Below are 16,845 nucleotides of genomic sequence, written 5' to 3' on the forward strand. Positions count from 1 at the left end.
ACCCCCCCGGGCCCCCGCGCCGGGGTGCCGCCGACCGGGCCCCGCCGCGAAGGGGAAGGACAGAGCCCTCTCTGCCCCTTCTGATGCGCCAAAAAAAGAAAACGAGAAGAAAAGCGTTTTCCAGCGCTCGCTGTTTTCTGTGAGGAGGCGGCAGCAGCAACGCAGCCCCGGAGCCTCGGGCCCCAAGGCCGGGCCAGCGCCAAGGACCCCCCGCTCTCCACCCGGATCCCCGCTCACCGACTCGGCCGCCGCCTCCTGCTCATCCACGGCCAAGGCCCAAGAGTCGGTGGCCATGTCCGGGCCGAGAGGCGCTAGCGCTGGCACCGGGCTCACCGTGAGCAACCGCAATGGCGCCGGGCGCGAGAAAGGCGCCTGCGCGTCCCTCAGGCACCGCCGCCCCGCGGCCTAGGCAACCGCGTTCCGGGAGCGGCGCGTTCCGGCCCCCTCGCCCGGGGGTGATAATAAAGATGGGACAGAAAGAGCTGGAAGGGCAGGAAGCGTTGGGGTTTACTGTCCTATCCCGGGTTGTGCTGTGAGGTGTGTGAGGGGGTCGGGCCTGGACTTGGTGTGGGGTTGAGGTCAGGCACTGCCTTGTGTGGTGTGGGGCAGGTGTCCAAGGTCTCCTTTGCTGCCTGGTGTGGAGCTTGGTACCCTGAACGGTGTGGGGTTGAGAGGTCCAGGCCCTGCCTTGCTGCCTGCTGTGGGGCCTATCCCCCTGTATAGTGTGGGGCTGGTAGTCCAGGGCCTCCATTGCCTGATGTGGGGCCTGCCCCTTTTATGGTGTGGGGCTGGGGGTGCAGAGTCTGCCTCGCTGCATGATGTGGGGCCTGCCCCCTCTATGGTGTGGGGCTGGCGGCTGTGTAGGTCCTGGTCCCCCTGTATGGTGTGGGAGTGGGGCTGGGTTTCCCATATAATGGAGTCCTTTTGGGAGCAGAAGCTTAGAGAAGGTGATATTTGTGAGGGAACCATAGCTCTTTCTGTCTCTGAAATAGAGATGTAGGTGGAAAGCAAGGTTGCAGAATGAGTCACAGAGGTGTAGCAGTGGCAGGAACATGGAGAAGTCGTTTGTGTTCCATCTCTCACTGTAGGGCAGGTGCTGGCTTAGATCCAGTATCAAACCTGTTCGTTGAAGCTGCTGGAATAAAGGTGAGAAAAGGAAAGTAGAAAGGAAAGAAGTGTGGGAAGAGCCTGCAGGATTTCCTCACTGTTTGCTGTTCCCTGCACAGTGTTTGTGCTTCCTTGAACTTTGCATGGAAGGAGCAGCCCTTGAGAAGGTTTTTACTATTGTTACATGTGGCAGGACCAGTAAAATGGCCCAAGACGATGGGGCCATTCTTCCTTGTCTTGATATTCACCCTCTCTTAATGAAGATACAGAGTCACATTGTCTGCTCCCACAGCCTGAAACTTTCCATCCGAGCTGTTATTTCTTTGTGTGCCCGGCAAATCTTGTCCACACCTCATGCCATTTTCCTGCATTTGGTGCCTTAGGCCGGGCAGGACTGGGCCCTTTGCTATTGCTCTTCAAACACTCTGTGATTTTTTTTTTTCTTCTTCCAACTAAACCCCATTACTATTGAGTATTATCATCTGATGCTTTCCCCATGTCCATCTAATTCAGTTTCCTCTTTGGAGGCGAGTCCCTCTCCACATCAGGATCCTCCCCCAGCCACACATGTGAACTTTGGGGTCTGGCAGTTTTATTTGTAGAGGTGACATCAGGGCTTTTTTCCATGGCAACTCATCGCAGTGCCCAGGAGGATGCTGAACACAGAAGCCGAACGCAAGGAGATTTTTCAATGGGAACAGAGCAGGCAGCCGAAAGCAAGTCTGAGACATTAATTAATTAATTAGGTTACAAATAAAAAGCAACGTGGGAAGTCCCAGAGGCCGATGGGCACTTTAGCTGCGGGAAAAAAGATGCTTGTGCTTCCCAGTGTAGTGTTTTCTTTCACACCCACAAACCTCTGGGATTAAACCCATTTTAGAGGTGGGGAAATTGAGGCATAGGAAATGAGGAGAGCTGCCTGTGATTAGGCAGTGTTAGCTGGAGGCAGATCTTTCCGAGCCCTCCTTTCTAATCCTCTCCCTTAGCTGCAATAATTTATCGGGATTTTCGAGGCCCCGGGGGCTGTCAGTGAGGTGTGATCATGGATTTTCCTGTGTTGAGTCTTCTGTACACAAAGAAAGACTTTTCTCCGTCAGCCTCTGGGGCAGAGTGGGTTCCCGTACAGGGTCCTTCGTTTTGCTGGGGTCTCTGTTGTCAGATAATTAAATACTTATTCTTTTAAACACGAAATAAATATTCAGATTCATTTAATATGAAATAAATGCTTAATTTCCCCTGCCAGTGGACTTCGTGCTGAAACTGGAGATCTTGGGAGGGGCAGATGTTGCACCAGGGAATTTCATCGGAATTAACTGTGGTCCTTACCCACCAACCAGGCCAGAGGCTCCTTGTCCGTGCACGTACCTGCTCAGAGGAGGAGGCAGTCCCTGCTTACTCCATGTTACCCCTTTTTATCATCACCATCTACCAACAAGGTGATTATTTTTTTTCCAGAGCATTCCAGGATGAGGAAAACTGCATTTACATACCGAGTAATGCCTGGACATAATGAGAAGTGCTCATTGCTCTCCATCTAGCAGATTTAGTTTGGGTTTTGGTTTTTTCCCAGTTGTTTTGTTGTTTTTTTTTTTCATGCCCAAACCTCCCAGCTGCACTCGGAGTGTACAAACATGAGAGAGATGCAGTTACGTACTCGTGTAATGTTGAAGTACGAGTGAGCTGAATAAGGAGTGGGCCAGAAGCTGGGAAAGCCTGCTCTGTGCCTGGCCACCGCCTTGCTGAGTGCCCCTGGGCTGGTCCCAGGCATGAAACAGGACTGGAAATACTCCTCTGTGGTGTCGTGGTGGCTCTGCTGACCACTGGTTATTAACTGACCCTGGGTGGGTAAGCCAAAAGCTACCTAATAGGACTTCTGGTGAGCTGAAATTTTGTTTTTAGCTTGTCCTCCCCCAAATTTTGTCTTGTTTAGGCCCCTGCTCGTCTGATTTCTCAGCTGCTGCTCCCTGGAAGGAGGTGGCCCTTATCAACAGTGGAGTTTCCTAGGCAAGTCCAACCTGGAGAAGATAAGGAGGAACAAATGCCGGTTGAAGGCCCCTGTGAGCTACTTTGGGATGTGGCAGCTTCCCAACATCATGTTGATGCCCTTGGCGATGCAGCTTCACCTTCAGTGCTAAATGTTAGTTCCCACTAAGATCTATTTCTCTTCTCCCAAGGCCTTGCATCTCCCTTGGCCACCATGGCAGATCCTGCTCTGTTTTGTAAATAAATATGCCGCAGCTACCAGATTTGTTGGTATGAATCCCGGGATTTTTCCTGACATATGTTATTTTCTTCATCGGAGCCAAAAGCCACAGCGAGCAAACATTTTAACAGGCACTGGAAACATGGGACGTGGGCTTTTTGGTGGCTGAATTATTTGTCTAGCAAGAACCATAAATTTTCAAGCTTCAGGGCTGAAGTCAGCCTCTGGGAGTCGGGCTTGAGGAAAAAGCTCTCGACGAGGCGGTTGCTTGTAGGGTTTCTTGCCATTTCCCCTAAAGCACGTCCTTCTCGGTGAAGACAGGATGGTTCATCAGGGACACCATCCATCTGGTCACCCTGGTCCTCCTACGATGTGGACGTATGCTTAGAGATGAGAGGGAGAAGGAAAATGCTCCTGGTTCATCTGAATGCAGATGGGAAGGGAGATGTGGGGGCTACAGGGAAGAGGTGTTTTAGCACTGAGTTTAGGGGCTTGGTATGCTGGCGGTGGTGGATTTACTGCCAGGGATGGGTCTGGTGGGACACTCAAACCAGACAGATTTGTGGGCAGATCCATGTCTCTGCGTAGGAAGAGGTAGGGGTAAAACGTCTGTCCTGCTGCAGATCGCTGCTGCCTCGGAGAGCTTTGCCTCTCGAGGGAGACGGTGATGTTTTCAACGCCAGCGAGCTGCTTGTCAGCAGCAGCACCATTATCACTGAATTTAGGTGGCTTTAGGAGGAGCTTTACCCATCTGCACACTCTGACCCAGGCTTGGTGCCCCGCTCTGCTTTGGGACAGTGGCCGAGTTGGTGCCCGTCCTGCTGCCTCAGTTTCCCCTTTCATCTACAGGTCATTTTTACTGTATTTAAGTGTAAGCTGCTCGGGGCAGAGACTGTATCCTACACAAGCACATCCCTCTGTAACAGCATTGCCTCCCTTTGCCTGCAGAGAGGGTCTCCTTTAGACCCCCTGTACACCCCATGGCCAGGGGTCTGCTCGGTGAGGAGTACCTGGGGAGGAAAGGGTGGATGAGCAGAGAAGACAACAGCAAGGCGGGGAAAGGGGGAGTTCTGGCCTAGGACTGCAGAAGATGTGATTTTAGGGGGCTTCAGGATGTTTTCCTTTTTTTTAGAAGAGCAAGGGGAGGACAGAAGTAAAAGGTGATGGGAGAAAGGGAGGTTCTGCTGGGAAAATCTCACCCTGGGGAGGCAAGTCGCGGTGAGTTTGCATCCCCCTTTCTCTGCCAACTCGCCCATCTCAAGGGCATCTCCTCTGCCCTGGGTGGGCCTCTCCCCTTCCCCTGCAGCCCCCTGGGAGCAGGAGGGGAGCGAGGGGGGAAGGAGAAGGCAGCGGTGTGTGTACAGGGTGATTGTCATGGTTACCTCTCCCTGACAAAACAAATGGCTCCACTTAATGATGGTCACCCAAACAGCTCGGGAAAGTGTGCGCTCATCGGCTGGCTGCCAGCGGGGAGCTGGGTGCTCGCCCTGAGAAGCGAGGAGCTCTCCCCAGCTCCCGGCCGACAGCTTCACCAGCGGGGCACATGTTGCTGCAGGCGGGTAGGTAAAGCCCCCTTCCCCATCCCAGACCCCCGTGGACCACTCCAGCATCGCTGCCTCATGGAGAGGGCCCAGGGGAGGCTCCGGGGGGGCGAATGCCACAGGTTGCTGAGGTGGCTGTTGTGCAGCGCTCCCCCCACCCCAAGCCCTGGCGCTTGCTCTCTCCCTCCCTTTTTTTTTTCTCCTCTCTCTCCTTATCTTCGTCTCTCCGTGTCTTTCAGAGACAAAAGCAGTCTGAAGCCGTGCCTGCCGCCTTTGGGATTTCTTCTGCCCCTCCTGCCCCCCAAACTCAGCTGCGGGCAGTTGCAAGGGGCTGGCAGAAGTGGGTGAAGTTGCTCCAACCCCCCCATCCCCTTCCTCCTCCTCCTCTTCCTCCTCCTCCTCTCTCTTCTTCCAGGAAAGGTAAGAAAAGCAGTGGCTACTCTCCAGTTGCTCCTGCACCTTTTTAGCAGGCTGGGCTGTGTGTGCTCTGCAGGGGAGTGTGTGGTGTGTGTGTGTGCGCGTGTGTGTGTGTGTGTGTGTGTGTGCGGGCTGTTACTTCCCCAGGCTGTGCACAATCTCAGCACAAAGCCGCTCTGTGAAGAGATCCCTGTCATAATATTTCTGCAGGCACAAGCCCACACTTTGCAAGCTGCTGCTTCCCTGCCTTGCCTTTTCCCAGCTGGATTGGTGAGCCCCCGAGCATCCCCTCCCCAAAATCCTAGAGACATTTATAGGGACTATCTTCATCTCCCTGCAGGGAAAGCAAAGGAGGCTGGACTGGGGGGGGACGATGCTGGGGGGGATGGGATTTTGCTCTCCTGGGCAGCCAGGTGGGTTGTCCCAGCTGTGGGCACTCTGGTTTGGGGGACAGGAGGACTGACCTTGGCAGGGTGAATCTCATCCTCCTCGCTAAGAGTCAAAGCACCAAGGACGCGGCTTGCATTCACCACGCTTGGCTGGGGCAGGACAGGGGTGGATGGAGAAGGGCTGTGCTGCTCCTGGTGGCCCTACATGTCAGCTTGGCTCCAGATGTAACCCACACACAGGACTGGTAGTTTTAGTCCAGCCAAAAGGTGTCTGGGCTCAAACGTCCCTCTCTGGCTCAGCCCAGAGATCTTCCATGCACCAGCACAGCAGGGGTTAACCAAACCCTGTATCAGAAATGCTGTCTGCACAGGGACATGATTGATAGCTCTAGAAATGGGGCTTGGGATGTGAATCATAGTCCCCAAAACCCAACTGTGGGGCAAGACTGATGGCCCAAGAGACCTGCCAGGGGTGTGATTGACAGTCCTCAAAATCTGGCTTTGATGGGACTGTCAGTCACATCTCAACCTGGTGCTGCATCACCCCAGGAATTCACTGGGTGCTGGCAGGCGCAGCGTCCTCCCCTCATGTACCCCCAGTCTCTAAATCTAAGGCCTTGGAGGGCTCCTTGGGGCAGTACCAACCTTGGGGCAGGCCCCAAAGGGACGTGTGCCTCTGGTTGGAAATCTCTGTCACTGCTTTGGCAGTGGGGTACCACGCTGTGACCCCGCAGTGGTGCTGGGGTGAGGCACAGCAGCTGTTTTGCTGGTTTTCCCAGCAGGTGGGATACCCTGTGCTTATGTTTAGAGGCAAGGGGAGGCTGGAGATGGGAGAAGGACTCACAGAGCTTTTAATGAGAGGTCCCCACAGGTCTGCTGTGGTGGATCCATGTCTCTTTCAGGAGGTGCTGCCGTCAGCCAGCAAAGTGGTTGACGTTTGTACAGGAGAGTGCTGTGTGTGCTGTTTCAGACACCATTTGCTCCTATTGCTTCTTAGAAATGTTTTAGGGGATTGATCCCAATCCCCTGGCCAGATTTGAGCCTCGTGCTTAGGGGGAGAGTGCCTGGAGAGGTCCTGCATGTCTTAGGCGTGACCTGCAGCTGATGTGGGTCAGGTAGGAGAAGCCAGGGATCTCCAGCAGCGTGCCCATAGCTGCTTCCCAAAACACCAAGGTGTGGCTTTGCTTGAGAGCCCTGAAAGTTTGGGAAGGGCTCCTCCTGTTGTGCTTTTGCAAACAGATGGGACTTTGCTTCCCCGTGGTGGCTGCCCAGCAGCTTCCAGAGGTGCTAACGTGGGGTTGTGGTGCAACGGGCACCTGTGCATCTGTACATCTCCACAAGGCTCGCTGGCTGTAATCATCCTGACAAGCCACTGGATGTCAGTGTTGATTGATACAGATGAAGCGGAAGGAATTCTACCCAATATTTTACCCAACTGCTGAAAAACAATCGCCCTCCAAGCAGTGTGGGCATGACCCAAGTCTGGCTCAGACCTGGAGGTGGCATTTTGAACGGAACCCATCTGGGGCTGCTCAGAGGTCACAGCAGGGATGTGCAGGGATTCAGCAGTCCCAAGAATGTGCCCATCACAATGTGTGTGGCAGGGCTGGGCTGCAGTCGTGTCTTGGGGGGGCAAAAGCAGCCGGGGCAGCCTCTGGGCACCGGCCCTTCAGGCACCAGGGCCAGGCAGGGATGTGCTGCGGGCGGCACAGGGTTTGATCCCCGCTGCCAAGTCTGGTTTGGGTCTCACTGTCCTGTGGTCAGTTATGGGCGCCAGGGACCCTGTGGTGGTGGCACTGCTGGGACCACAACCTGCTTTAGGGAGCTGTGCAGAAGCCAGGCTGCATGCTCATGCCTACGGCAGTCACAGTTTGCTCTGTTTTATTCCATGCATGAAAATACACCTTAAATTTAAGAGCATTATTCTGCCTCTGTCTTTACTACACAAGCTCAAAAACCAGATTTTTGAGGGCACATCAGTGCTTAGAGATGCAGACGGGCACCCAGGCAGCTCCAAGCAGCGCCCCAGGCGTTGCACCCCCTTTCCAGGCACAAAACCCCCCCTTTCCAACCCAGTCCTGTAAACCCAGCCCCAGGCGCCTGCAGGCAGTGGAGCGGCTGGTGCAAGCTCGGGGCGAGCCTGCGCGTCGCGGCGCCGCCTGCGCTCCCTGCGCACTCTGCGCGTCACGGGGACCGTCCACAGACGTCGGTGCAGCATCAGTGCCGTCTCCGTCAATCGTGCGTGGAAATTGGCTGGGAGTATGGCCTGGAGCATGTCGCCAGCGTCAATCCCTCCACCGTGGCCGTGAAGAGGGGCAGATTGTCAAGAAAAGCATTTACAAAGCAAAGAAAAATAAAAGAAAAATACGGTAGCATCCCTGTGTGCCAGGTCCTGAGCGTGGCCGGCTAAGGGCACATTTGGTGGCGGTGAGGGACATACTGAGATGGATGCAGGGATGCTCTGTGTAGCAATGATGCTGGTGGTAATTTTTGGGATGTGGGGTCCTGCCAGCTCCCATCCTGAGGGTCCAGCCCTACGACCTGGATGGAGTCTGAGTGCAGGTTCCAGAGCAGCAAAGGCAGGATGGGGAGCAGCCGGGGAGGCAGTGGGGAGCTCTTGGGGCGGGTACAGGAGAGAGATGCCAGCTATCCCACTGCCCACCTCCACGCCAGCCTTTCTGCTCTCCCCTTTCCACGCTGCAGTCACTTGATGGCGTTGGTGACCCGATCTGCGTGAAGCAGCAGCGGCAGCCTGCTGCCTCCCAGCCCCATCCCAAGGGTCTTGGTGAGGAAATCAAGCTGGGAAAAGCCCTCCCTGTCCTTGGGGGCAGTTTTTGCAGCTGGTGCAGCAGGCAGGGCTGGTGTAGGACTCCTCTGAGCCGTGCTGAGGTCCGAGTCTCCCCATGTGCTTTATACAGGATGTGGTACAGGGCTTCATGTCTCATCAAGGGTCTTGTAATGCTGAGGCTGGCCTGCGTGGTGCAGAAATCACCACTGGCAGAGCAGCTCCGGTGGGATATGCACATCCTAAGCCTCTGTGCAGAAGGGGCTTGGATCCCAAAAGGGGCTCTGCCATAAGTCATCACAGCCAAGAGAGCTGCCAGGCTGAAGTCACAATTCTGGAGTCTAAGTTCACCCCTCTGGCAACCCCGTAATGAATTCCCGGTGTGCCTTGCTGGTAGAGAGCATCTTTCCCTCATTATTTCTTCCTTACTTTCTTCCCTAAGGCAAAATAATCCTCCCTCCTTCTTCCCCCACCTGGCGTTTAATCACTTCCCGATATCTTGATGGCCTCTGCCACATCTCGGCAGTGAGACAACCTTCATTATCTCTCCCTGTAGCAGGCGAACTCTTGCCAGCTTCTGAATTTACAAGCCCTGTTCGCATGGCTTGGAGCATCCCTGGGCTCATGGAGGACTCCTGTGCCAAAACATCCGAGCTGGACACATTCCTGCATCTCCTGACCACGCGGGGCTGCATTCCCCTGGATGCATCCCCCAGCTCCGTGGGCAGCTCCTGGTGTGAGCAGGTGGAAGGAGAGGAGGATTAAATCGGGAATGGCCAAGGTTAATGACTGGGAATCAGAAGCATGCCTCGAGATTACTGCCCTCTGTCATCCTCTCCACTGCTGTTTTATGTGCATGAGAGCCCTGACTACTCTCCCCCATCTCGGCCAGCCCTGCTTGCTCTCCCTTTTTCCTCCCTTAGTGCCATTTTCTGCTCAATGAGCTCGTGGCCTTGATGTCTGCCATTCGCGTCTTCCATGGCATTTGCATATAAAGGTGGTTTTAATAACTCGGGACTGCTAGGAAATGAGAAACTGATGTATTTCACTGCTGCTGGCTCCTCCTGGGCCTTGTAAATCATTGCAGAAAGCATTGCAGAGCCAGACAGGGAGAACTGCTGCCTAGCAACTTCTCCCCATGCCCCGGGGGAGCTGGATGTGGCCCCAGAGCTACCTGGAAAGTCTCCTTTGAAACCCTGGGTCTTGGGGAAGATGAGCTGGAACGGGGGAAAACCTGCTCGGGGAAAAGAGTTGAAATGTAATTGGCAGAAGCAGCCACTTTGCAGCTGAATGTCTCTGCTCAGCAAAGAGAGGGATGAGTCAGCCTTTGCAGAAGGGATCTGGAGGTGCAGGGCAGCAGAGCCCTGCTACTGCCCCAAAATGCAGCAAAGGAAGGCAGGGAGGATGGTCACCTTTGTCTGCCTGCTCTTCCTTCCCACAGACTAAAGGAAAACTCTCAGGATTGTAGTTTATCCTGGAGAAACTTGTAAGTTTGGGGGATAATGAGAAGCAGAAGGGCCAAAAAAAGAGATGTTAACCCGTTCTACCCAGCCTCAAGCATAGGTGTGTGCGGGAGCTGGTGAGATGCGTGATCCACCACTGCAGTGTCGATCTCTGGGGCTGCCTGTCCCCTGCTCCCTTGCACCAGTGGGGATCTGGGGCAAGTGTTTGTCCCCAGTCTCGCCCAACTTCCCACCAGAGTCTTGTCTCCATGCCCGTCTCTACCAGTGGAGCCATCAAGCCCAGGTCTCATCCTGTCCCAGGGCAGTCACCTTTCTGTCCTCAGGGCTGCAGAAGCCAACATGAGTTGGAGGGGACACGCAAGTGTTTTGGGCACTTGGGGCTCATCATTCATTCTCGCCCTCCCACCTCTCTCCAGCTCTCTGCAGGTGACTCCACCATCACCCACAGCCCCCCAGGACGATGCCAGGGCTGATTAACAGGACAACCTGCTCCCCACTCCCCCTCACTGCGTCAGAGGTGACGTCGTGCGTCAGCGGCTATGCCTTCGGGATGACAGCCCTGCTCACCTACCACAACCCAGAAGCCCAGGCTTTTGAAGGCAAGTTTCAAGGGGTGAAGCTCTCAGTGCAAGAGCTACTACAGGATCTTTAGAGCCATCAATATCACAGCACTGGGTTTCTGTGCGTGCCTTAAACCTTTAGACGCTTGTGGGAGGAGTAACCAAGTGTGTTGTGTCCTCAGTTGTACCCTTCACAGTCCAAGATTACAGTTTTTTAAGTGGGAAAAGTCCCAGAAGCATGCAGGGAAGTGCCAAGAAGGAGCTGCCCCGCTGCGGTCCTGGTTGGTGGGTCTGGGCAAGTGCTTGGTGTTGCTAAAATCCCTTTCTGGCTGGCAGGTCTCTTTGTCTACCCCTTGGATGAGTGCACCACTGTTGTTGGGTTTGAGGCAGCCGTGTCCCGGCGTGCTGTGACGGTGCAGATCAAAGACAAAGCCAAGATAGATGACACGTATTTCGATGGCTGCAGCCTTGCCGATGGAAGAACTTGTGATGGAAAGGGTGAGAGGGTTGGGGGTGTTTTAGTGAATGTGGGGAAGAAAAGCAGGGTTAGAGGAATGGGGAGGTGACAGCGGGTGGCTGGCTGTGATATGCCATGGCATCGAGAGGGCTTGTTTTGAAAGGCTGAATCTTGGATTGTGATGCTCCTGTCCTTACGATGCCTGCCAAAAGTGGCAGTCTCATCCATTTTGGAAAGCACTGTTGCTTCTGGCCAGCCAAAGGAGTGGGAGAAATAGAAATGAATGTTAGAGAAATGCTGATGTGTGCAGTGAGGGCTGGTTTGGGCATTTGATGCAGGGCTGGGGTGGTTGTAGGAGGACTGGAGATGAGCATTTTCCATGGCTGTGACACCCCATCTCCCTGGCATTGTCTTATTTTTGTGCAGGAAGGATCATGATGGATGAGGACTTGGAGAGGATTGTTTTTGTGGCTAACCTGGGCATGATTCCTCCCCTGGAAAGCATCTCTATCTTCATCAGCACCTCCTCTGAGCTGCAGACACTGCCCAGTGGGGCCGTGAGGGTCCTGCTGCCAGCTGTGTGTGTCCCCAGGGTCCCCCAGCCCAGCCTGGAGAATGCCAGCAGCCTTTCCAGCAACCAGCTCCGAATGTACGGAAAACCACGGGATGAGATCTGGTTGGGATTGATCTGGGGGGATGCAGGACCGGCAGAGCAGAAGCCAGCTGTTGCTGCAGGAGGCTGGGGAGCTGCTGCAGGCTTTACCTCCAGCAGATGTGCAGTTCCTGGGGGGATATAACAAGTGCATGGTGTTGACTGGTGTTGATCTCGCCGGCAGGGACAAGCTCTACTGTGGATCGGGGAGCCCGGAGCAGGGGAGCAGGCTCTGCCTGGCTCAGCTGCTGGAGAGAGAGGCCACCAACCCCTTTGAGTACGAGTTCAGCTTCCACCTAGAGATCCGGGGGCCGTGCTTGCTGGCAGGTAGGAGCACCGGGGTCATCCTCCTGCACCAAGGTGGTTTATCACCTCCCCAGGGCCATGTCCACACTCTTCCTCCTTCTCTGCCCCCTCACTGTGGAGTCTGTTTTGGGAAGTTAGCTGTGCTGGGGTGGATTTACCATAGGATGTTGGTATGGCAGAAGTATCCATAGTCCACTTGGTTCCTGTCCTCTGCTATCTTGCTATCTCTCCTCTCTGGTCTTCCCTGTCCTCAGTCCCTAACTGTGCCTCGGTTTCCCTGGACAGGTGTTGAGAGCCCTACGCATGAGATCCGAGCAGACGCCGACCCCTCCGCTCGCTCAGCCAAGAGCATCGTGATCACACTGGCCAACAAACACACCTTCGACAGGCCTGTGGAGATCTTGATCCATCCAAGTGGTAGGTGGGCTCTGCTTTCTCTCTGCTGGTCTTGCCCCTTCCTCTGTCAGGATTACAGACAGCTGGATTAGCTCTGGTTTTGCAAATATTGTCAGACTTAGATAACCCTTGAACCTCTCAAGGTTGTCCATGCTGCCCAAGCTGAGAGATATTGCTCTCTTTTCATGACTAGGGGTGAAAACAAACCTAAAATTTAGCTAAGGCTGTTCTTCACTCTATTCTCTGCATTTCCAGAACCACACATGCCTCACGTCTTAATGGAAGAAGGTGATATGAGGCCTGCAGAGTATGAACGGCACCTGAAGGGAAAGAACGATTTCATTAAAGGCACTAAGAAGGACCCCAGTGCTGAGAAAAAGGTGAGAAGCAAAAGCTGCAGGCGTTAGCTGAGGCTTTCCTTGGGACTGGAGCTGTGCAAGTAAATGATCGCTTGCTTCCTTGCAGTATTGGATATTACACTGGCCTGATGAGCTCTGCAGCATCCTCCCTCAGAGAGGGGCTTATGTGGAGGAGAGGGGAAAACTCTGCAGCGCTTCTCATAAACTGAGTGTGGAATAAGCTCTGAGATGGTTATTGTGTATATAATTAGTACTAGTCTAGCATAGCATAATTAGATAGGTACATTGTTATAGCATTAAGAGTATTATAATTATTGCAATGACATAGAATAAAATATTATTTTAATTGCTCAGTAAATGTTTACCATTTCTGGATAGCTGTCAGAGAGAAACAAGTGATTTTGCTTGGAATAATGAGCCGAACTGAAGACAAGGTAGGAGAAACCTCTCTTTGTTCTGCTGATTGGCAAATAGAAAAAATATCTGCTCTGGGATTTGTGCCTTGTCTTTCAGCAATTCTGAAGCGCTGAGTGACAGCCTGGCGCTTTTGAGCTGCCATGTCAGTGTGTCTGGGATCAGGAGGAGGACTGGTCAGAGCCCTCCGAATTTCCAGGGTGGGCGTCTTCGCCTGAGGCACGCATCACAGTTGTGTGACTGCAGCCCTGGGCGCACTGTGTCAGCTCCCTGTTTTACACGCACCGGTGCTCTCATCTGTGACCAGAGATGCTCATTTTCCCCTGAAACTCATCCTCCGCGTGTCTGAGCCCCCGCTTGGCAAATGGCCCAAACCCGCTGCAGAGGTGCCTTCCCGTGCTGCCGTGCTTTCTCCTTTGACTGGAGACACATCCACCCTCTTCTCTTTCCTTTCACCCTTCAGTCTCATTGCAGCAGGGTGCAGGGATAGGGACTGCACTTGCTGGCGCGGCAGGCATCTCCTCTAATTGTGCACAGCGTGTGGCAGGTGGAACAAAATGAAACTCCCACGCTACGGCTCAGATGGCTCTAATTATTTCTGTGTCTTTAGCATGTCAAATTATATAAGAGGGGATGATTCCAGAGACATTTCCCTGCAGGAAATCCACCTCTTTGCCCCAGGAGGACTGGGAAGAGACTGCAGGGAGAAGGGTGAGAAGCAGAGAAAATACCTTAAATATCTGGGATAGATGATGGGCTAGAATTGCTGCTGCTCAGAGCATGACACTGGGCACCTCTCGGCTTAAATTAAATTAGCCCAGAAATTTCAGCAGTAAATGATAATTAATTCTCCTCCCTCAGTTTGTTATGCAAAAGCCTTGGATGTTCGTCAGCCAGCGGGGCGGTGGGGACGAATGCACACTGGAATCTACTCTTGGCTGACAAGATCTGATTAGTTTGCTGTAATTAGATAACAGGTGAAAGGGAACGGAAGAGAAGGGATGCTTGCTTCTCTGCCTGAGCTGTAGCAGCAGCTCTGAGGCTGTTTACTGAAGGCTTGCCTGTAAAGTTCCCTCTGAAGTCAGTGGGAAGTCTAGGCTCATCTCCATCATGCAGGGATTTTATGTCTTGGGTCCCCAAAAGCATCCCAGGGAGTGCTGCGGGTAGGTCCAGGGCCACGATTTGGTCCTTCCCTCTAGTCTGAAATGTGATGAAAATCCATGCTGGGAATGATGTTAAACAAAATAACATCATATGCCTGGAGGAAAATGGGGATGGAAAAAGCCATTCCAGTTCCCAGTGACTGATTAATTTATAGTGCAAAGCCTGGGAGGGAGATGCAGGAGGATGAGCAGGAGCTGGGGTGACAGCGAGGTCCTTGTTCCTGTGAATGAGAACCATCTTTTTGCAGGGGTCAGAGAAGCAGCACTTGGGCAGCGCAGCTGACAGCGAAGCCCTCTTGTATGTGTTGATCCGCAGGGATGCTTGAGTTTAGTGAGTTATGTAAAATAAAAGTTGGTCGTTAGCTCGTAGATCTAGGAATATGACTCATGGTTGGAGAAAACAAGCCCGGTTATTTGGGGTCTGGTTTACTCCCTGGTGACAGCCTTAAAAAGAGGGAGAAAAAAGGCAAAAAAGCCTCTGAGGCCCGATCTGCTCGTGATGCTGGATGTTTCCACAGTGCAGACCTGTGAATGAAAGGCCATGGGCAGGGCTGATGTGGGGTCCTGGAGCTCCCTCGAAAGCAGCGATGCACTGACTCACTGCAGCTGAGACCACAAACCCTTTATACACGTGTAGCAGCAGGTTATAAACCCATCACAAGGTTTTTTCCAGTTTAATTTCATCACATTTTTAATGGAGATTGATGCTTGAAATAGAATGAGGCAAAATGCGGAGCTATTAGAGCTATGTGCAGTACAGAGACAAGTATTGCGCAGGTTCCTATCAAAAAATGTCCTGAGCGAAGTGTTCGGCTTTCCAAAGTGTTTCAATCTATACAAAGAAGAATGATGAAAGAAATGAGCAGAAAAACCAGCAAACCAAAGGCGGCAGGAATGAATCGAAGCAGTGAATACAGCACGCTGTGGACTGTATCTGACACTTCATTACCGAGTGACCACGGACAAAACCTCTGGTGTGCTTCAGTGTGATGCTAAACTGCGCTAATGAACCACGTTTTCCGGAGGGATCTAACGAAATGTTTGGAGAATGAGTTTTGCAAGGTGCTGTGTAGGGTCAGGTCTTTTAATTTCTCCTCCAGGCTCTCATCTGAGCCTGCAGCCCCTCCACGTGTGCTGGGGTCCCTGATTTAGGCTTTCTGACGGCCTTTTTCCCCTGGGCAAAGCATGGCCATGGCTGGGAAAAGGCAGGAATCCCATTCACCCACAGAGCAGCTCTGCAGGGGGTATGGACAGAACAACCTGCGACACAGCCTTAACCAGGTGTTGTCACCACTGAGGCCAGAACAAGCCCATCCCTGCCCACGAAAGGCCATGCACTGACATCTTTGGGCACGCAGCCCGTCTCTGGTTCCCCTTGAAGTGAAAAATCAACCTCTCAACTTCTCGTTTTCTTTCTTGCAGACGGAAATCATCAGGAAGCGGCTGAACAAGGACATTCCCCACCACCCCGTTGTCATGCTCAACTTCTGCCCTGACCTGAGGACCGTCCAGCCAGACCTCCGCAAAGCCCATGGGGAGTTTATCTTCCTTGTAGACCGAAGCAGAAGCATGAGTGGCGTCAACATCAACCGCGTCAAGGTACCACGCAGGAGGGGAAGCACCTGCGTGCCAATGAGGGATGAATATTACAGAGCGGTGGGGGTTGTTGAGTGCTGATGAGTGTTCATTATGAGGGGATGGGGGGTAATTATACGCTGTAGCTTTAGTCATCTCAACTGTGTGGCTTGTTAGGTACCTGCAGCACTGCTGACTCTCCCCTGTTCTGTTCCTCTTCTTCCTATCAGCACATCAGACACAAAGGTGTTTTGTTCCCCCCCCCACCCCTTGCTGGCGTGCACCTCTTGTGCATCCCTTCTCCATGTCTCCCTGTCTCTGGGGGTCTTGGAGCAATCGCTGCCTAGGGGGGGAACCTCCAGTGGGCTCCAAGGGATGCTTCAGGATTAAATGCTGTACATGATTTAGGAGACATTTTGCTGATGAGCGCCTCTGTGCACCCACAGAAGTCATTTGAACACGATGCATCCCTTTTTCAAACACAGATTTGTGCCTCTGGATAAAAAAGGGGCTGTAGAAAGGTCTTGTCATGACATTTTGTGGGTCTGAAAGGTTCCCCTGGCAGGTATGACTTACCCAGCTGTGGGTTGCCTCATGAGAGCCAGGCTTGGCTCTGTGCTGCTGTCCAGAGGGTCTGGGGAGGTTCCTGCCCTGAGCCCACCAGAGACCGCTCTGTCCATCAAAGAAGAATTCACTCTGGTGACTATTTAATTATCGTTATCCCTGCCTAACGCGCTTTGGAGGCCAGATTGGTGTCCGACTCCTGCCAGCTGGCAGATCTCAGTGAGAAGCTGCAGTCTCTGGGAAAAGGTTTTTATAAACTTTATGCCTTGATTTTTGGGGCCAGGTAAGCCTAAATAACTTAAAGAATATTGCATCCTTCTGAGTGGGGTATGGGGCTGTGCTGCTTTTGAGGACCGTGAGGGAATGGCAAAGGGAAGCTTCATGTGAGGGGTTCAGTTGCGTATGGATGTCTGAGAGATTCCCCAGACCGATGTGTCCCCAGGTGTCCTGCTCACACACTTCCCTAAAACAAGTGCCCAACCGAATTGACCCCA

At 53.2% G+C, this 16,845-nt stretch overlaps 2 protein-coding genes across 4 annotated transcripts in view; one reads left to right on the top strand and one right to left on the bottom strand.

Annotated features, from left to right (window-relative positions):
- LOC104545060 (ATP-dependent RNA helicase DDX19B) overlaps positions 1 to 378 on the bottom strand; it is a 10,545-nt gene extending 10,167 nt beyond the window's left edge. For 2 of the 3 annotated variants that reach the window (XM_010190093.1, XM_010190091.1), the window contains exon 1: positions 238 to 294. In XM_010190093.1, coding sequence (XP_010188395.1) covers positions 238 to 294 — 57 coding nt within the window. Of the gene's footprint in view, positions 1 to 237 lie in introns of all 3 variants that reach the window. The other variant, XM_010190092.1, reaches the window with a different exon arrangement.
- A 9,987-nt stretch (positions 379 to 10,365) lies between these two features.
- Positions 10,366 to 16,845, top strand: part of VWA5B1 (von Willebrand factor A domain containing 5B1) — a 20,313-nt gene continuing 13,833 nt past the window's right edge. Inside the window, 8 exon segments of the mRNA XM_010190094.1 lie at positions 10,366 to 10,504; positions 10,802 to 10,935; positions 11,213 to 11,226; positions 11,281 to 11,571; positions 11,759 to 11,901; positions 12,166 to 12,297; positions 12,532 to 12,656; positions 15,635 to 15,811. Of these exon segments, the coding sequence (XP_010188396.1) occupies positions 10,366 to 10,504; positions 10,802 to 10,935; positions 11,213 to 11,226; positions 11,281 to 11,571; positions 11,759 to 11,901; positions 12,166 to 12,297; positions 12,532 to 12,656; positions 15,635 to 15,811 (1,155 nt within the window).

Source organism: Mesitornis unicolor, unplaced genomic scaffold (genome assembly GCF_000695765.1).
Source record: "Mesitornis unicolor isolate BGI_N332 unplaced genomic scaffold, ASM69576v1 scaffold20758, whole genome shotgun sequence".
NCBI lineage: Eukaryota > Metazoa > Chordata > Aves > Mesitornithiformes > Mesitornithidae > Mesitornis > Mesitornis unicolor.